This window comes from Hemicordylus capensis, chromosome 6 (genome assembly GCF_027244095.1).
Source record: "Hemicordylus capensis ecotype Gifberg chromosome 6, rHemCap1.1.pri, whole genome shotgun sequence".
In the NCBI taxonomy this organism is placed as follows: Eukaryota; Metazoa; Chordata; class Lepidosauria; order Squamata; family Cordylidae; genus Hemicordylus; species Hemicordylus capensis.
Window position 1 is genome coordinate 75,189,821 of NC_069662.1, and position 21,759 is coordinate 75,211,579.

At 40.5% G+C, this 21,759-nt stretch overlaps 1 protein-coding gene across 1 annotated transcript; it reads left to right on the forward strand.

Moving 5' to 3' along the window:
- Window positions 1–6: 6 nt before the first annotated feature.
- Window positions 7–21,327, forward strand: MSANTD3 (Myb/SANT DNA binding domain containing 3). Its single transcript, XM_053260195.1, has 4 exons — window positions 7–146; window positions 8,211–8,660; window positions 10,748–11,937; window positions 20,686–21,327. Exons 2-3 carry the CDS (start codon window positions 8,243–8,245, stop codon window positions 11,155–11,157), a joined length of 828 nt encoding a protein of 275 aa, XP_053116170.1. The 5' UTR covers window positions 7–146; window positions 8,211–8,242; the 3' UTR covers window positions 11,158–11,937; window positions 20,686–21,327.
- The last annotated feature ends 432 nt before the right edge of the window (window positions 21,328–21,759 follow it).

The following is a 21,759-nucleotide window of genomic DNA, read 5'->3' on the forward strand; positions in this document are numbered from 1 at the left end:
GCTAGTGCGCATTCAATGGGTGGTGGAGCGTTCTTTGTCAGGCTAGAATCTGTGCTTCCTTTTATCTAAAACAAAAGAGAAAAACCGACAGCCTCGAGGAAAAGAAGAAGGGAAAGTCTGGAAAGGCCCCGATGCACAAAAGCCTGGTAAAAATTTTGATTTGTGTTTATTTCTAAGAATGGTTTCAGACAAGCACTTACTTATAAGAAAATACCTGCCTCTCTTATCATTGCCTTCGGAAACGCATCAGATGTTTTCCAGATATGTAACAGGTTGAGAAACTGTGTTTCATTGGCAAGAGATTATACAAAAAGGTACAGCGGATCACTTTTGTGGTGTGTGCTCCCCTGAAGTATCACATCACAATGCGTAACTCGATGATTTATAGTATAAGCAATGATAAAATATTCTTAAATCTAACATTAGTAGTAGAATTAATACAATCTGTATTTCATACTGATACTGTACAGTAGTTTCCATTACACCCGCTTTAGCTGCGTTGGTTTCAAAGTAATGCAAAATCTTGAGAAGGGAATAGCTGCTGGCTCTTATGGAAGCTGACCCAAACAATGTGATCTTGTAAACATCAAGGTAGACACTGTTAGGCCTGGTTAACCCTCAAACGGGAGGCATTGCTGGTAATGTTTTGCAAAGTCTGAATTCAACCTATACTCTCCTATCCAGGGGCTATAGTATTGGTTACACAGCCGTTTCTGTGGGAGCTAAGCCTGAAGATGTGATTATTTGCTGATGAGCTCTTTAGCATTAGAACCCACTTCACCAATCTTCTTGTCCTCTCCTGAAGTGCACAAGACACTCCAATAGTTCTGGCATGTCCTTAACCATACTTGATTGGAAGATGTCAGAGTTTTCTGTATGCCTATTTGTGGGTCACTTTTCTCAGCCACTTACTATCTCACCGTTGTTATGGAAGAGGAACTTGTATTTATCCCCTAGAGAAATCCTCTGGCTTATCCATGATATTTCGAAGTTGCATTCAGGATGAAGTATGTGACTTACTGTCTGATCTACTGTGCATATTTATTTGGAGGTAACCTACTTCTACTACTACATAATACTGCTGCTTAATACTTTTAAGTAAGTTTGCATACAGTTGGGCCTACAAACTGAAGTGAATTGTGTTTTGTCTTCTAGCAGGATACATAAGCTAGCAGGATACATAAGTGTTGAGATAGGCAGATAGTTTCAAATAACTTGCATGGTTTTATTCCTAATAGTGGTTTACCATAAAATCCCCCTCATCTATACTAGGGGTTTAGAAAGCAAAGTGGAGCCTTTGGTACTTGAAAGCTAGTCATTCTTCAGTAATCATTCTTGCTTTGTAAGTGTCCCATAGGCTAAAGTTGTGTGAGCTGTATGGATATTAATATGCTATAAAGAAATAGATTGAAGGTATTTGTGCTGGAAAGATAATTAAAGCACAGTAGTGTGCTCCCAACAATTTGTCAGTGAACTTGAGCAGTGGGATTATGAATGCCCAACCTTATAGTGAGCCATAACTATATTCATAGTTCTGGCCATAGTCGTGGTTCTAGTAATCTGTAGCAGAATACCTGTTTAAAACATTTTTAAACCCCTTTCAAATAATAATCCTCATCTCCAGCCTTACACCAGGTTAGGTGACTAGCAATGTGATCTTAAGCAGAATTAGGCACACCTAAACCCATTAATTTTAGTTGCCTTAAGGTTCACCAACACTTAACTCTGTATAAGATTTACTCTAAGTGGTTAGCCCCTGCTAATAATCTGAAGGCTGCATTCTAGAACAATAATACTTTTCAAGCACTTTCCAAGGTAGCCCCACACAGACTTCATTACAGCTGTCTGATCCAGACATTGCCAAAGTAACATGGTACAAGCTGCAGAATAACTGTGGCTAGGTTCTTCCTGTCTGGTAAAAGGTGCAGCTGGCATAAAATTTAAATCCTAAACTTGTGTATGTTTATTCATTAAAAAGGTATTTTATGTCCAGTGGGCTTACTTCTAAGTAGTAACTGCCAAGTTATTCCCAGTAGGACTCACTCCTAAGCACATAGGATTGTTGCCTTAGTTGGTTGGAAAAAATTCTCCTAGAGCAGGCCCACTCAAATTTGGTCCTCCAGCTATTTTTGGACTACAACTCCTATAATCCCCAGCCACAGTGGCCAATAGCTAGAGGTTATGGGAATTGTAGGCCAACATCCGCAGGATGGCCAAAGCTGAGCAGGCCTGTCCTAGACACAGTCACCACTTGAGCATGGAGGGAGAGGAAAGCTAATCTTGTGGTAGTAAGCATGACTTGTCCCCATAGCTAAGCAGGGTCTGCCCTGGTTGCATATGAATGGGAGACCAGAAGTGTGAGCACTGTAAGATATTCTCCTCCGTGGATGAAGCTGCTCTGGGAAGAGCAGAAGGTTTCAAGTTCCCTCCCTGGCTTCTCCAAGATAGGGCTGAGAGAAATTCCTGCCTGCAACCTTGGAGAAGCCGCTGCCAGTCTGTGAAGACAATTCTGAAGTAGATAGACTAATAGTCTGACTCGGTATATGGCAGCTTCCTGTGTTCCTAGGCTTGAGCGACACCATAATCAAGAGCACACCTGAACTATGAGCCTGAATTTAAGGAGCAGTTCCCAGAGCAATTCCAACTCCAACCAACAGTACCTCCATGATACCAGGATTAAGCTTCAGTTTGTTTACAGTTTGTGTATTTATTAAAGTGTGTGAATATTTAAAGTCTCCCCCCGCCCCCGGTAATATAAAGATTTTACTTGGTTGTAAATCAACATATTTTTGAGATATGTCAAGGAAATAGTACACTTTTATTTTTTTTAAAGTAACTGAAGTGCAAATGGAAAGCTTATTTTAATCAGTGATTTCAGTCAGTCTGTGTGTGAGATTTAAATCACTCCACCATCAGTCATGCACGGCAACCCACCAGGAGTTGAGTAAATATGCTCCTGCTGACTTCTAAGGACTGCAGAAACAAGGTGGAGTTTGTCAAGTACCTGGGTTGGTGGGTCACATTGTAATGGTCATTGCAGTCTTTAGGTGTTTCTAACAAGTGCCACAGCCACCTAATGTCACAGCAGGGAAATGCTTGACTAACAAGTGCTCGATTTAAAGTGCAGTAAGTCAGGGAAACCCATTTTCAAGTGGGATTAAGGTAACCATTTGAGCTATACAGTGTTTGTCATATTCCCTTGCTGCTCTGACTAACCTGCTCTTTCTAAAGGTTGAAGTATTATTTTATTTTTACATTTTTTATTTTACATTTTATATCCCACTCTTCCTCTAAGGAGCCTAGAGCAGTGTACTAAATACTTGAGTTTCTCCTCACAACAACCTTGAATATAGCAGGTTAGTCAGACAATGTGCAGACTGCACAGCATAATTTGTGCCAGGGCTCATTCCTGGCATTGAAAACTGATGTTGGAGCTCAACCCTACAACATATAAAGAAAGAATAGATTAAAGAATCCCTGAACGTACACAGAATGCATTTCCTTTCACCGCTGAATAACTACATAGAATCTCCAACCAAGAATTTGGGGGGAGTGGCAGGGCTTTCAGAGCCAAGGGTGGTGCTTCCAGACAGATGAGAGCCCTGAAATGTCTTTTTCTAGAGCCCTGATCTGCATAAACTTTGCTTCCCAAAGCATGGCCATTATGCTGCATATTTTAATGTAATAGCTAAAGTGCACTTGTAAGGTGCGTAGGTGCAGTTTTGCAATAACCCAGTAAATGCCCTTGGTATATTTTGGAAAGCAGTTGCCTAAGTACTGTTTCACTCAGTTCTCCCGAAATGAATTTGCAAAAGAGACAAAAACTTTTACAATTATTAAGGTTATGAGTCAGGATGTTTCTCATTTGGGATGAACAATTCCAGAATACTAGAAGCACTATTCAGACATTATACTGTGCGCAGTCGCGACTCGTGCGGCAAAGAAGTGGTTCTTTTCTGCCCGTATTGCCTCTGCGAGTTCACGTCTGGCGGAGTTGTTCAGGGTTGTGAGGGGACTAGTATCTGCCCCCCACCCGTGAACCAGAATTTGGAATAACCAGTTACCCGCTGTGATGTATTTAAAGAATTTTTCGCAGATAAAATCTCTCGGATTCGGGCCGACTTAGATGGAGACTCCACAACTAATTTGATGTCTGAACTGGAGGTGTCCAACTATTCCTCTTCGACTGGATCAGTTTCAGTTTGTGACTCCTGAGGATGTGGACAAGCTGCTTGGGGCGATGAGGCCTACCACTTGTTCTCTTGACCCTTGTCCAACATGGCTTGTTCAATCTAGCAGGGAAGCTGTTGTAGGCGGCCTGGTGGAAATCATAAATGCTTCTCTGAGGGAGGGCAGGATGCCTCCTTGTCTTAAGGAGGCAATTATTAGACCTCTTCTAAAGAAGCCTGCATTAGATCCCTCAGAGTTGAGCAATTATAGGCCTGTTTCCAATCTCCCATAGCTGGGCAAGGTAATTGAGAGGATGGTGGCCTCTCAGCTCCAGTCGGTCTTGGATGAAACTGATTATCTGGACCCATTTCAAACTGGTTTTCAGGTGGGCTATGGGTGGAGACTGCCTTGGTCAGCCTGATGGATGATCTCCAATTGGGAATTGACATAGGAAGTGTGACTCTGTTGGTCCTTTTGGATCTCTCGGCGGCTTCCGATACTATTGACCATAGTATCCTTCTGGAACGTCTGAGAGTGTTGGGGGTGGGAGGCACTGTTTTACAGTGGTTCCGCTCCCACCTCTCAGACAGATTCCAGATGGTGTCGATTGGAGATAGTTGCTCTTCAAAATCTGAGCTTAAGTATGGTGTCCCTCAAGGCTCTGTACTTTCTCCAATGTTTTTTAACATCTACATGAAACCGCTGGGAGAGATCATCAGGGGATTTGGAGCTGGATGTTACCAGTACGCTGATGACACCCAGATCTACTTCTCCATGTCATCCTCTTCAGGAGTTGGCATATCCTCCCTAAATGCCTGCCTGAAAGCAGTAATGGGCTGGATGAGGGAGAATAAACTGAAGCTGAATCCAGATAAGACGGAGGTTCTTCTTGTGCAAGGTTAGAACTCTAGAGATGATTTTGATCTCCCTGTTCTAGATGGGGGTCACACGTCCCCAAAAGGAACAGGTTTGCAGTCTGGGAGTACTTCTGGATTCACACCTCTCCCTGGTTTGTCAGGTTGAGGCGGCGGCCAGTGGTGCTTTCTATCAGCTTCGGCTGATACGCCAGCTGCACCCGTTTCTCGAGATCAATGACCTCAAAGCAGTGGTACATTTGTTGGTAACCTCCAGACTGGACTTCTGTAATGTACTCTACATGGGGCTGCCTTTGTACGTAGTCCGGAAACTTCAGTTGGTTCAGAATATGGCAGCCAGGTTGGTCTCTGAGTCATCTCGGAGAGACCATGTTACTCCTTTACTGATGGAGCTGCCAATAGGTTTCCGGGCAAAATACAAAGTGCTAGATACAAAGTGCTAGTTACAAAGCCCTAAACAGCTTAGGCCCTGGGTATTTAAGAGGACGTCTTCTTCGCTATGTGCCCCACCACCTATTAAGGTCACTTGAGGAGGTCCGTCTCCAGGTACCGCCAACTCATTTGGTGGCTACACAGAGACGGGCCTCCTCAGCTGCTGCCCCAAGATTGTGGAATGCGCTTCCTACTAAGATATGAGCCTCCCCATCTCTGGCAATTTTTAAGAAACTTCTGAAAACACATCTCTTCAACCAAGCTTTCTCAGCTTTTTAAAACTTGTTTTTAAATTCTTTGGGTATTTAACTGGTGTTTTATGATGTTTTAATTGTTAATTATTTTATGCAGATTTACAATTTCTGTTTTAATTGTTAATTGATTTTAATGGTGTTTTAATGTGAACCGCCCTGAGCCTTTTGGAAAAGCAGTATAAAAATTTTAATAATAAATAAATAATATGCAGCAGCCAGATTCGTCTCTGGAATGGTGTACAGAAACCATATTATCCCAGTTTCAAAAACCTTATACTGGCTGCTTATGTGGTATTGGTAATTACCTAGAAAACCCTAAATGGACTAGACCCAGGACATTTAAGAGAGTGCCAGTACTTCTATATAGTCTCTACTGCTCTTTAAAATCTGGTGAAGAAATCCATTTACAGCTGCCACTGGCTCATTTAGTGACTGTTAAGAAGTGGGCATTTTCAGTGGCTGCTCCTGGGTTATTGAATGTGCTTCCCACTGAGCTGCAGAGTCTAACCTCTTGAGCCCTGAAGACACGTCTTTTTGGCCATGTATAACTACTCTACTTTATTGTTTTTACGACTTGTTGAAATTATTTGGTTTTTATTATTTGATTTCACTCTGTGTTTAAATTATCTGTAGCCTAAAGACTATTGCCTGAGGTGGTATAAAATGTAATAATAAATAAACCTCATTACAGTATATGTTGGTATTATTTCCTTCTATCCAGTAGAGGAGATGAATATGTAAACCTTCACCTTAGCCATTGCCATCTGTGGGAACGTTTTATCAGTTCTTGTCCAGTGAATGCATCTGTCTATGGCAACCAAGTGTTTGTACAAGTAGAGCAAGACCATTAGCATTGGCTTGCTGGATCAGACCAAAAATTAATATTTTCTAACATGCTGTCTCCAGCAGTGATCAGTCCAATGCCTTTAGGAAGCTTGTAAGCAGAGTGCAGACCCATAGCCAGATAGTGGCATGGAGTGCACCTGCCTCCCAAAAAAATTCTTCTTCCTCCCCAGCAGCCACCAGGAGCTCAGCTGAGGAGAGAGAAGAACAGCTCATCTCACAGCCTGCTGCACTGGCACTCCAGCCACTCCTCTTCCTTCCGTTTCCGCCAAGCAAGCAAGCAACTGCTAAGTTGTGCTTTCATCTTCTGCCGCCCGCGCACCTGCTCAAAGAGCCAGTGCGAGCGAGGCCGGTTCAAGGCGCTGAGATGGCAGGAGAGACTGGAAATGACCAATATGATGGCCACTGCTGAGAGAGAAAGACTCTGCAGCTGCAGCTCAGAGGAGAGCTGGAGGAGGAGACAAGGACTCTAGTCTCTAGTCCTCCCCTTCAGCTGGGCATATTGGGCAAGTGGCTGGCTGTGTCTGTCTTGGTAACGTACGAAGATCTGTTTTCTTGACTTGATTTATATTAAGTCGGGGGGGGGTTGCAGGTGAGGCTAGAGGTGCACCTAGGTAATTTTGGAGGTGTGTGTCAGTGTTTGCCTATGTCTGTCTTCCCCTTCCCCCATGATGGCTCCTGGCAGCAGGCTGCTGCTAGCAAAGCAAAAAGAGAGGCTAGGGGGATGGGATGTGTGACTCTTGTCTGGGGCTCTGCAAGAGAGAGAGAGAGACTGTATGTACAGAATGTACATAGGCATGGCTGATGCTCTGCACAGGGGATATGCTTTCTCTGTGGCTGCCCCAGGGCTTGGGAATATGCTCCCTACTGAAATAAGAGCATCTCCTTCTCTGTTTGTTTTCAGGAAGAACCTCAAGACTCCCCTGTTTTCGCAGGCATTTAATTGGAATTAATTTTAATAATTTTAAAACTTGTTTTAATATCTATTTTATTCTATTATTTTTATTATGTATTTTAATTTGTAACCTATAAATATTTTAAATTTTGTACCCCACCTAGAGGTATACATATCATGTGGTACAGAAATATGATTAAATAAATAAAGGCGGGCAGCCTTGGCTCTTTGACTATTGCCATATAACCTGACCCCCCCACACTCCTGTGATCCCACTCTAAAAAGTTTAGGCTGGCTACGGGCCCAGCCAGGCGTGCAGATTAAAGCCTTCTCTTGGTGTTTTGTTTTGGGTTTTTTTGTCTCCGCCAGGATCTGGTACTCAAAGGTATACTGCTTCTGAACAAGGAAGCACCCTCTAGGTGTCGTGATGGCTAATGAAGAATTGATAGGTCTTATCCTCTAAGCATTGGGGTTTTTGTTTTTGTTTTTATTAAGCCATACAACCTAGTGGCCATGACATCTTGAAGTGTTGAGTTGTGCATTGTGTGAAATATGTACTCTGCTTTGTGCATTTGTCCTTTGCTTTGTGCTGAACCTACTGACAGTGAATATACTATAGGCTGCCTGAACCATCATAGCAAATCACAATAATATTTTGATAAGGTTACCATATGAAAAGCAACATCTTGCATTCAGAAAGCTAGATACTGTGGAATAATATGTCCTTCTTGGTTTTCATAGATTCTTTTGGCACCCTGGAGAAGCGACAGAAAATGCAAAACAGCGAAGTGATAAAGCCCGCCAAATACTTCTCTGAAGTGGAGAAGAGTGTACTGCTTGCTCTTGTTGAGAAATATAAATATGTACTTGAGTGTAAAAAAAGTGATGCAAGGACCATTGCGCTGAAACAACGGACATGGCAGGCACTTGCTCATGAATACAATTCTCAGCCGAGTGTATCACTCCGAGACTTCAAGCAGCTCAAGAAATGCTGGGAGAACATCAAGGCACGGACAAAGAAAATAATGGCACATGAAAGACGAGACAAGGTAAAAAGGAGTATTAGTCCACTTATAAGTAATCACATCCTAGGAAAAGAGAAGATCAACAGCATGGTGCCTGAGCAAGTGTACTTTTTACAGAGTCCACCAGAAGAAGATTCTGAATATCAACCCGAGGCTTCCAGCCAAGGTACAGTCCTATTCTAGTGACCTATATTAAATGGTTCTTGTAGCTGTACATTTTAACAGCAGATGAAAATCAATTATAATTCATTCACATCCGTTGATATCTCTGTGATGACTATTACAGAGATTTATCGGTTATTTTGTATTAAACAGTTTACCATGGCTTACAATGTTGATCTTGAACTTGTGGGTCCTAATTTACAACTGGGTCATGCCCTGACCAAAGGTATGTCACATGAGCAGTAGCCCCGTCACCACCTTTGAATTCCAACTTTTGTTTAAAAGAAGAAAAAAAGATGGAGAAGAGGAGGAAGGAGGGAAAGACATATTTGTCTTGTTTTTCAAAACCTTTTCTAATTGATAAACTTCTATTTGATCCAAAAAGACACTTATGGGTGTGCACATGTGTGTGCCTAATCAGTTGGTTTTTAATATAAATGGTTTTTAATTATTTGGGGCCTTTAAAAAGTTTTTTCCAGTTGTATATATTTTTAATTTGTAAAGCTCTTTTTAGAGCTCCAACTTTAAAACATGTTATCATTTTTTTTTATGGTGGGTGGGTGGCGTTGCTTAAAAATTATAACAATTGTAAGCAGCTCCCATATTGCAAGTTGAGATCTAAGCCAAAATCTAGAAACACTACTATGGCTTTCCTGCATATGCTTCATGTACTGTTCAAACAAGCTGTCCACATGTTCTATAGAGGAATGTGACAACAAAGCTGAAGAAGATGAGGATTACTTTGGAACAGGCAGATGACAGTGGCTTTTATGATTAGCTACAAGAACTTGATTTGAAAACTTTGCAGTTCCTCACATGTTTCTACAGAAATATTATGATTTTTGAGCATTTTCTGTAGATTAATGCTATCAAAATACTAATAAAATAATAAATATTGCCATGGGGAAACTTACTCTTTAATGTTTAGTTGCCAGGCTGTTACTTCAGATGGAAAATGTTGGATTAGAAAAGTTGTTTGGCCACCATATAGTCACTGTTGCTTATTATGCATTTCAAGCTGTTGTTTATTTATTTATTTACTACACTTTTATAACGCCTTTCTGCCTTGACAAAGGCACCCAAAACAGTTTACAATATTAAAAGAAGCAAATAACAGATTAATATAATGTTTCATTTTTTACACAATAAGCTGGTTTTGTTGGGTGAACGCTACACATGATCAAAGGCATCATGGCTCATAATTCCAACAGGGTCATAAGCAATCCAAAAATCACTACCCCATTTATTCACGCAAAATGTACCAATCAACTCTTTTGGCTCATAGACTATAGGGTATGGGGCTGCTCTGGGAAGAGTGTCTGTTTGCTTGTATGCAGAAGGTTCCAAGTTCCCTCTCTGGCTTCTCCAAGATAGGGCTGAGAGGGACTCCTGCCTGCAACCTTGGAGAAGTCGCTGCCAGTCCCTGTTTACAATACTGAGCTAGATGGACCAGTATAAGGCAGCTTCCTATGTTCCTAGGTAGCATGTTTAGCTTCATGCTATCCCAGTGTGGGCAATACTGCCATCTAGTGGTATCCTGGATCTGTTTCAGTGAAAGAGTAGTTAACTGGCAATTTAATGCACAGTATTTATAGCAATAGCAATAGCACTTACATTTATATACCGCTCTATAGCTGGAAGCTCTCTAAGCGGTTTACAATGATTTAGCATATTGCCCCCAACATTCTGGGTACTCATTTTACCGACCTCGGAAGGATGGAAGGCTGAGTCAACCTTGAGCTCCTGGTCAGGATCGAACTTGTAACCTTCTGGTTACAGGGCGGCAGTTTTACCACTGCGCCACCAGGGGCTCATCACATTGTTATGCCACCCTTGCTGCAAGGACAGCATGTTGCACCATGGGAATATTCTTGCTTTATCCTCCCAACAACCTTCTAAAATGAGTTAATCTGCGAGACAGTGAGTTGCCCAAGGCTACCTGGTAAACTTCATTACCAAGGGAGGATTGGATTTGTGGTCTTCCAGGTGCATGTCCAACGCTCTGTCCACCACACCACACTGACTTCTGTGGTGGAAAAAATTAGGAAATATTTTATATAACCATTGTCTATTTTTCTTTTATTTCCCCAGAACCTTTCACTGTCATAAACAGAGAACTGTGTGATGAAGAGAAAGAACTCATACATTTCCAAGTATGTGAAGGTACCTCACAATCGGAGCCCTCCTGTTCAGCAGTCAGAATAACAGGCAATAAAAACTTCAGAAGTAAGACTGCCCAAGAAAGCGATCTGAAAAAGATGCACGAAGAAGAGCACCATCAGCAAATGTCCATCTTACAACTGCAGCTAATTCAGATGAACGAAGTCCATGTGGCAAAGATTCAGCAGATAGAGAGGGAGTGTGAGATGGCTGAAGAAGAACACAGAATCAAGATGGAGGTGCTCAACAAAAAAAAAATGTTCTGGGAGAGGAAACTTCAAACCGTTACAAAAGAATGGCCTGTCTCCTCTTATAACAGACCATTCCCTAATTCACCCTAGAGTGTGCAGCAATTGACAGTAAACTGGACTGAACTCATTGGCTTATTAGCAAGGGGGTGGGGGGCAGATTCAGCCAAGCTGAATTTTTATTTGTAGTGTTAGAGAGAGGCTGCCCCATTGACTGGCTGTGAACAAACCCTGAGAAAGAGCTAAGTAAATAATGTGATATCCATTTTTTTAAACTCTTGTTTCTTTGAAGGGAAAACAGTGGTACTGATCCTCATGAAACTTTCAGATACACAAAGCAATCCTGTTTTATAGTCAGTTTTTTCTCCAGCAACCACTTTGGTTAGAAAGTTCTTAAAGCAGATGTGCAATGGGACATTTTAAATATTTGTCGTGGTGGCTGAAATTTCAGTTTGTGTGCTAAGACAGTGGAAGCTATTGCTTGATTAAAAGGAGGGACTAAATTGCTCTCCGTAGTCATATGCTGAGACAGGGCAATCGGCAGCTGCACCTACTCTGTTTTTCCTTGGGAGTGTTTACTAAAAGGCAGAGGAAAGTGCAAGCACCCGAGAACCAATAATTACTGCCTAGCGAAAGGAAATTCAGAGCTTTCAGACAGCTGGCTTTCTGCTTGGCCACAGTTGCTGGGTATTCGGAAAGCTCAGAAACTCACTTGAATAACCATTTATGCCATTAACCTCAGTTCTCACTATACAGCATGACCAGCTCTGTTATTTTGGGAAAGCTCCATCTTTCTGACATGTTCCTGGTGCAGAAAAAAGCATCGGAGGAAATCATGTATATGTGTTACAGCCCCATCTTACTCTCTCAGAAGTAAGTGCACATAAAATTTTGGTCTTAGTGTGGTACTTGTCACAGGACCTACTAATCTGGTTCCATTCGGCTTGCTTGGCTTCTTTTCACGTCAGTACAGAGCTGCTGTGCCATCTGATGCAAGTCATTCCTATTGTCTGTGCAACTGGATTGCCTTCTTTGTGCTGTGTGGATCCCTTGGTCCCTGGCCAGAGGAGCTAGAGCTCTGAAGAGCACCAGAAAAGGATTGTGAGAGAAAGTACAGACAAAAATGTAGAAAGCTAATGCAACTTAGTGTTGTTTCACACATTACATTTTTACATGTACTTTATATCTGAATGTAATAAATGCACATTGCAAATGTGTGTGTGATACAGGTACACACATCATGACATGATGTGTGAATCGGCCCATAAAGAGCTTTCATCTTTGTCTGTATAGAGATGGGAGACAAGTAAAAATGTACCCTCTTCGGAGTATGGGACAAAAGAGAAGCAAAAATATTCCCACCAAAAATTAAACAATAACTATGAGTGTTCGTGATTTCCTATGTACCTGTTGTCAATTATGACTAATAGGGCACATAATTGAATAGGACACATAATTATGACTAATAGGACTCTGTGGCTAGCATCAAGAGCAATGCTAGCAGAAGGCAGAGCTAGTGCAACTGTTGCTTCCTCCCTAGACCGCCTATCAAGCATCCCAAAAGGCCACGGTCAAGGGACCCTCAGCTGTGGTGTAGGCAGCTAGAGGGAGATGGGAGAGAGCTCAGAAACTGAATGGAAGCATCTTTCTGCTAGTAGAACCACTACCATTCCCCACCCTTGCCTCCCAAAAAACAGGCAATCCTTTTGTGCTTCTTGGGCTTGTAATACATGTCTCTTTTCCAGATTCTCCCATTATGGATTTCCACTCCCCCCCCCTTTTTTTTTGGCCTGGAGTTTTAAAGTACTGTCAAATCTGTTGCAAAATTAGTGTGGGTGGATTAGAGTTGTCTCTCCCCCTTTACTGTTACCACAAAAGTTGAAGGTTACCCATAAAGTGGAAGGTGGGGGTGGGATAGCCCATTTCTAGAGGTACGAACTCAACAATACCCAGCACTGACATGTTGCCCCTAATATACTTTGGTCACTTTTTTATTTTTATTTTTTTGCTCCTCCATCTGGGTAATTCAGGAGTGACAAAAGGTAAGGGTTTTCCTTCCCGTCTTTTAGTGTATGCTGGTAGGTAGAGTGGGGATTATAAACAGGATTGTGGCTGTGAGTTTAGAACCAGCTGGTGGATTACTCTGAATTAATTCAGTCTCTGATAAAGTGGGGTGATGATGTGTTTGGCGTTACACAAACACACTGTACAGAATTGGCATAAGTACCTGCTCTGTGTGTTCTTGACAGGATGGTGTGTGCCAATACCTCTTTGTGGGAGGAGCTAGAGTTCCCCTATCTGTGCCGCTCAGATCCCTTCCCCATTCACCTACTTGTTCCACTCACTCCTCTATAGTATCATCAAGCCCCTAGAAACCAGTGCTGACTCTATTCATTGACAATAAAATAATGCTTAAAGCTATTTGTTTTGGCACAAAAGTAACCCCACTTTTAATGGGAAGGAAAACAATGGATGCATTGGTTGCAGTTTGTAAGTGAACAAACAACTCAGGTCATTAAACTGTTTTGTTAAATATTAAATGCATTTACAAAATGCATGATAGTTGACAGTTGATTGATTTCCAGGTTAAAAAGAATGTAGCAGAAGGTGAAAAAAGAGAACTTGAATGAGAGAAGGAGAACTGGATGCTATAGAGATGTTCATGGTTCTTTAATCAGGTTTAGAATACATTATTTTCCCAAAGAAAAAATAATGTAAGGTAATGCATGTTTTCAGATTGTATGGAGTGGATTATGTTTTCTGCTAGACTACTTTACACACTTTCATAGAAATGAGTGTGGTGGCCTTGAAGCTCTGCTACAAGGCCAAACTGTAGCTTCTAAAAGGCCAGTAAGGCCTTTTGAATTAGACTCTTTTAAAAGTAAGTAATACAAACTGCAAAGTAATCCCAGAGAGTGAGAGATTTGCACGCGGGGGGTGGTTAGGCAGATAAATGAAAAGTAGTCTATTTTAGAGTATTCTATGTTAAGGTTATGGATTTGAGCAGGGGGGTGGGGTGGGTGGGGGGGGATAAGACTCCTGTCCTGTACCTGTAAAGAGGAGGAAATGGCTTCATCTGCTTTAAATGCTTATCTGGTAGAGATAGATCCCTGCTATATCTTTAAATGTCTTGATGCGCAGTGGGAGACAAAAAAGTCATGGCTCCCCCACCTATTCCTTCCCCACCTGCTATAAGAAACAGGGTGTCAGGTGTCCTGCGCAGCAGTTGTCAGGAGTTGGGGATATGGTGGGACCACGAGAGGAACAGCCAAGAAAAGCTGCAGCTGCCTCATTCCCCGTTGCATTGGTGAATTTAAATGTACTTCTTGCCACCTGGCAACCCTGCTGTCCTCTGCCACACAAAAGGTTCACATGGGTGATTCCAATCTTCAAGGTGGTATTTGTTGTTATGATGTTTAGCATCACATAGAGCTTTGGAATTTTTATATGCATTCTTGCAACAACCTTGTGAAGTAGATCACTTAATCCTAATTTATAGTTGAAAAAATTTGCAAATTTTCAAAACACATAGTTAAATTTATCACATTCCAGAAAAAGAGTGAGTTAGCATTTGTTTGTTTGTTTGTGTGTTTCTTCATGGGAAATTCTACCCCCAGACCCCACCGCTTTGGACTGCTATGTATGCTAGGGCATGCTGTAGTTTTAAGTTGGGGCTTTTTGGACCACTTCAGCTTATATAGAATTAGGAGCAGTAGCTGTTGGGCAGAGTGTCTGCAGAGACCTTGTTGTAGCAATTTAAAAAAAACAAAACAGTTGTGCTTTGAGACCCCTTGTGATCCTTACATTTTTTTCCATCTACCAAAACAGCAGGAACAGAAGGAATGGTCTTATCTTTCAAAATGGTCCTTTAAAAAACACAAAAACATATTTCCCTCCACATTTGAATTCTGTACCACTCATCCCCAAGTGTGTTGCTTCTGTAACCTATGATATCCCTTTATGTATTTTTTTTTAAATTTTGAAACAAACTGCCAGTAAAGATTTATGATTTAGCCTATTATGTTATTACAGGGCAACATGAGACTGTCATCTGATGATATAATCATTTATAGATCATTTATTTTCTGACAGACTAGGAAAAAGAGTGTTTTATAAACATCGCCAAATCTTGGGATTAGCCTATTTATCCATTTAAGTGGATGTGTGTTGGCAATATGGTATTCTCATTCACTGAGCCTTGGTTTCTCCACAGTTCCAAGTGGAGCTGGGGTGTGTGTGTGTGTGTGTATGTATGTACACAACTCCCTGCATTCTGTCTTGTGATTTTGATTTTCTTTTTAAGAGGAACAGAAGTTGTTGTGTATGTTTGGTAGTAATTTGAGAATATTCCATTTCGCCCCTACCTCCACTGCTAACTTTTGAATACCACCCTTACCATACCATTGCTCTTTCTTTCTTTCTTCCTTCCTTTCTTTCTTTTTCTTCCCCTTCTGTCTTCTATTTGATGTTGCCATATTAAGAACTCTATGTTGTGTACTCTCTCCTGTATGGGTTCTCTCTCAACCACTGGTGAAGGGCAGCATTCAGATTAATCATGACTAAGCACTGTTGAAATCAATGAGATATGTTAGTCATGACTAATTTAAGTCCCATTAATTTCTATAGTACTTAGTCTGGATATTGCCCGTTCATATTATTTCATCAAAATGAATTTGCTTTTTTGTTTCTTCTGGTTTGTTTATGTTCAGGTGAGTGGAGTAGGTTGGAGGCAAAATGAATTTGCTTTTTTGTTTCTTCTGGTTTGTTTATGTTCAGGTGAGTGGAGTAGGTTGGAGGCAAAGCTGTGTATACTTTAAAAAAAATTAAAATACTGTACCAAGAGTAACTCAGATTTTGCATCAAGAAAAGCTGGATACTGCAACCTATATTAATGGCAGATATTGCGCATGTTCAAACTATGTTGTTTCTGCTAGTCATGGAACGTAGGAACATAGGAAGTTGCCATATACTGAGTCAAACCATTGGTCCATATAGCTCAGTATTGTCTACATGGACTGGCAGTGGATTCTCTAAAGTTGCAGACAGGAGTTTCTCTTAGCCCTATCTTGGAGATGCCAGAGAGGAAACTTGGAACCTTCTGCATGCAGAGAACTTGCATTTTGGGTGGTATACAAATATACTTAATAAATAATAAATAAATAAAATAAATGCATTAATAAGAAATGCATGAGCTATGAAGAGCAGTGAAACGTTAGCCCTGAGCTATGGGATTTTACTGATCTGTGCTCTAGCTTTAGAGATTTTGCCTTGGATTTGCCACACGCACTAAAGCTATTTTCTGAGCCAAAACAAGTAGAAATATTTAATGAAAGGATACTGAGACTCTGTTCTGAACTTTGTGGCCAGTATCATATTTTGTGGCTTTGCTGCACATCTTCTGAATATAGCCCTAATGAATGAATTTGGGGAATGCATTGCATAGTGGAAGTGTGCACGTTCTTGCCACTGTCCATCTACAAAAGAATATGGGGTTAATTTATCTAAAGCACAACTAACTTCAGTTTATACTCCACAAATTGGTTTGTCTTCTAAATAATTGTTCATGCCCAATTTTCCCTTTCCAAAGGGTTGTGTGATGTCACCCTTGGTTCAAAAGCATCTCTTGCCATCTGGTTCTAGTTGTTGACATGATAAGATGGTGGTTGTAGTCATAATTGCATTTGGATTTTTTTATTGCTGTTGTAATGTTTGGTCACTATAAAACAATTTCCTACAGAGATGTAAATCCATAATCTGTTCTTATTAAATAGAATTGCAATTAGTTGATACCAGGTAGTATCTCTTGAAAGTAGAGTTCCTAAATCCCACTGAAACTAATAGGATATAAGTTAGTATTGACTAACTTATCCCATTGATTTCAATGGTACTTACTTATTCGCTACTAACTATCCTAGGATACAGTCCTCTGTTGTTTTTTAACTCCTTTTAAAAAAATATATGTAACTGAAAAGTTGAAGAATAACACATTTCTTATAAGAAAAAAAAGAGGATTATAATATTAAGGCAAGTGATCTGAAAAGAAATATGGGAATATTGAACAGAAGGTTGAGAAGTAGAGACATTTTATAGATATAATTACATACCTGCCAACATCTGTATTTTTCCATTCACCTGAATGAGAAAATAGGAACAGGTTGGCAAGTATGAAATGATACTTTATCTGAATCTAATACAAAAAAAGGCTATGGTCCAAAGTGTTGTTTTTGGTGCACGCAAGAGATTGGGCATGCCCTGTTAGAATTTTTTTTTCCTTTACAAAACAAAAAACAAAAACAGGCCCCTATCACAAGCTGTGCTATACCACAAGCTGCTTTTGAAAGTCCTCTCAGTTTGAAAAGTGCTTTGCCATGTGATATAAACAACTATAATTTGCAGAACACATATCAAAAGGCTGTCTTGGGCATTCAGTACTAGCTGACTGTTTTCATCCTGGCCGTAGATTTCAGCAAATTGAGGATATTCCTAGCTTTTATTGAGCAACATTTAATGTGTGGGAACAATTGCGCTTTGCAGTTCTGAACTATAAGTGTGGCCAGGTTTAACACATTTGAAAATCTATTCAGTCTGCAATTTGGTCAGAACATTCTTAAAATACTGCAACAGAGTGACAATTGGATCAGTCTTTAAAAAAAAAAAAAACACCTAGCCATTGATTGAATTAATTGTGTATCAGAACGCGGAGTCTTTCATGTTGCATAGCTGTTAAACGTTTGTGAACTTGTCAAGGTGGTTCCTTGCACACTGATCTCCCTTCTCCATAGCCATTATGACTCATTTATATCACTTTGTTTCAAGTCCCTGCATATTTCAGAGCAAGCTATCTAAGGTGGCAGTTTTCATCTCAACTTGTGACCCACCATATGGAATGAAGCCATAAACCAAGTACTGTGGTCTGTCACATGTGAGAACTAGTGTTCCCTGTAAGAGAGAATCCCAGACGTCGTGGACTACCACTCCCAGAATCCCTACTTGCAGTGGGCTTTGGCTGCGGATGCTGGGAGTTGTAGTCAAAAACATCTGGGATTTTCTGTTAGAAGGAATGTTGGTGAGAACTACTTCAGTTTCTGTGATCACAGACAAGAAGCAAACACAAGAGATGTATTAAGCTGCTGATGGGTTGGTTGCATTTGGCTTGGTGAGTTGCAAGTTGTTTAGGCCTGTGTGAATATTTATGTATACCATTTCAATGACTGATCCTTCACATTTAGTACTCATTTCTATTGCACTTTATCTTATGCTCTATTACTGGGCATCACTGATACTTGTGAAATGTCCAACTTTGGCTAGGACAAACGGAAAACCACATTAAGTTAGCAACACCATGCATTTTATTCCATCCCATTTTCTTGCTTGTAACTGTGGGTCTCCAATGTGTTGTGCTTGAGCTGTGTGCCCTGTTTATAATGTTCAAGCTTCTTTAAATATCATTGTTCGTGCCAGAGAAAAACTGGTAAGCATTTGCCCACAAATTACAGGCTTTACCATCCATCTCATAACTATAAATGGGTCAGGCCTTGCCAGGACGGATGATGGGGACATTGTGACACAAGGGCCTAAGTGATGGTGATTTCCAGATCAGATGGTGAGTAATGAGGCCTGGGAAAAATATTGGTGGGACTGTCTCTGTTTTAAAGATTCAGAACTGATGTACTGAAGAATCCCTTAAATGCTTATCCAATGTCTGTGTCAAGCTTCTGATGGTTTCACATCTATCTGCACAGTAAAAGGGGCAAATACACAGAGAGCATGGTGGGCACAGAGTGTATAATTAGAGAGAAAAAATTATGTAGGTTCTCTTGTACCATATGATTCATGACTCCTATGGTTGAGTTGCATATATAGCTGCATCTAGTGGTTCTTGTGTATTTTCTTAACTGACAATGACAATATTATGAAAACTGGTTGATCAAGAGAATTATCCTTATCTTTCAAGACTGCTTTTAATGGTACCCAACAAAATATAGCCCAAATGCAGAAACACTGAAAATGAAACCCTCTTGCCAAAGAGCCCTTGGTACCCTCAGTGATAAAAGAGATCACATCATTTTCTAGACTCCTGTAACATTAACTCCATACCCTAAACTAGGTGCACATTAATGAAATGTTGTTCTCTCCAAGCTTGGCACTTTCTGTCCACAGCGGTCCTCCCACAGGGCATCTTCATATAAAATTAATTTAATCATCATCACATGGTACCCATTATACCCATCTTTAGTTTGCTATTTATTAGCTTATATTGTTGCAGTATTAGTTCAATTTACATTTGGAAGCATTTTACAACTCTGGTGGTCAGGGGCATAACTATAATAGGGCAAGGGGAGACAGTTGTCTGGGGGCCCACTGCCTTGGGGGGCCCCCCAGAGGCAAGTCCCATGACTGACTCCCCCAGCTGCGCACCCACCTGGGCTTCCCTCATTTGCATTCATCCTCCGAAATCAGGGTGGATTTGATTTAAATCAAACTGATTTAAATCACGATTTAAATCACGATTTAAATCACTAGCAGGGTGGATAAAAATTAAAAAAATCGATTTAAATCAAAAAATCAGATTTTTTAAATTTAAATCAGATTTTTTTTATTTAAATCGGATTTTTTTGATTTTTATCCACCCTGCTAGTGATTTAAATCATGATTTAAATCAGTTTGATTTAAATCAAATCCACCCTGTCCGAAATTGATGTGAGTGTTAAGACCTGGAGCTACCAGAACAGCAAGTCTTTCTCTAGTACCATTAAATGACTTGCATTGTCCACAATTTACAAAACCTTTTTAAAAAAATTAGTGTTTGATACAGTATCTGAAAGGGTATTCTGTTCAATAGCAAAGTGCTGTGCTGACCTGTAGGACAGTAAAACTGGACTGCCCACAGACAAGAGGGTTATTTCTATAGACTTGGGGAATATAGAAGCCCCAGGCATGCAGAAAAACTTGCTTGTTCTAGATCAGGTGGGAAATGCAGCTTACATACTTAAAGCTGCTTACATACACCCTGCTGCTACCATGGCATACTTCAGCTTTGAAGGGGTAGTGTCACTAAGTGTATAGCATTCTGGAGTGTGTGTGTGCTTGTGAATAATGGCACCACAGCTGTACTTCCTACCATACATGTATTTGATGCATCCTTCACATTGCAACTGTCATTGTTTATAATCTGAACTGCAGGCTGCAGTTCTGAATCAGTATTCCTCCTCATATCAAGTAGAATATTCATCTGTAAAATATTTCAGCTGCCAACCCAAGTAAAAAAAAATTGAACTGTGAATTATTGGTCCTTTTACTCAAATCTGTTTGGGAATCCGTGCACCAGACTTGCTTTACTTGCAGCCATGAGCCTTATTTTATTTTTCACTGTCCATTGTGAAGTATCAGTTAAGTACTGAGCTTTTCATGTTTTAGGAAGATCTAGGAACGTGTAGGTTATTGCTAGGAGAGATGTGGCCTGCTTGTTTATATGGGTTCAATATCTGAGCTAGTTGGACAATCCCCTCATTTGGAGGGGCTCTTTGCTTCTCAGGTGTTTCTCTTTGAAGAAACTTGCAACACATTTTGGGACCAATGGCTTGAATTGCACCTTTTAAAATCTAACTTTTCTGTTCCCAGTTTGAGGACAAGAGCACTGCCAATCAAGCCAACTTATTTTGTCTGTCAAGGGAACATCTAAATGGCTCTGACTTGGGTCTGATTTACCTATTCAGCAAATTCATGTGTAAAGTCCATCTGGGATTGTAAGACTTGAAACTGCAGGTGGGGAGAATCACTGTTTCAAATGCTGCCCCCTCTCTTCCCTGCATGTAGAAATCTAGGATCTCTTCTCATTTAGTACCAAAGCTGTTTCTGCTTCTTGCAGAATTACTTCCTAAACTGCATCACTATACTGAAAACCATCCCACCTCCAAAAATGCATTTTTGCCCATTTTTGGTCCACAGAACTGGGAATATGTTTCATATAGATGTATTCAAGGAATTGGGGGATCTCTTTATTATGTAACTTGCTTTCATGATGAAATTCTCTGATGCAGGATCTGTTCAATAATATTTATTTTTCATCAAGAGAAGAGACTACTTTGCTTGACTTCAAAGAGTTCATAATAAGGGTGATTACTAGGTGTACATTTTAGTGCCTTGTCTATTGTACAATGTGTAATCAAATGAAGGATTTCTGATAAAAAATGTATCTAAATATTGCTAGTAGAAAAATTGTATATGCCCATGGTTGGTCCTAATAAATGAGTTATTAATAAATCCTGAATCTTCTTCCTCACTTAAAAAATCTTGCTTGTGTTATTGTTCGAAGACCAATCCATTAAGCATGCTGTGTATCAAAGGGAAGGTAGGTAAGGGTAGCAAAGTTCTGCCAAAAAGGGAAGGCTTTTTATTATGAAGCAAAACGTGATGAGAGGGAAAGGGGTGTAAATGTGCCATTTATGGATAGGCTGCCATAGTACAAAGATCATAGTCATGAAAGTTACATATATGTCTAGAAACAGAGTTTAGATTACTGTAAGAGCATCTCAGTATCACTTGCAAAATCCTCATATATGAAGGTCCAGGTGAGGCAGAGAAACTGAGAGGGCATCAGTTTCTAGCTGCCCAGCCACATAGGTTTGTTTGTTTCAGTCCAGTCCAAACCTGCATTGTGATTGGTTTAAATCCTATGATAAATAACCCATTACA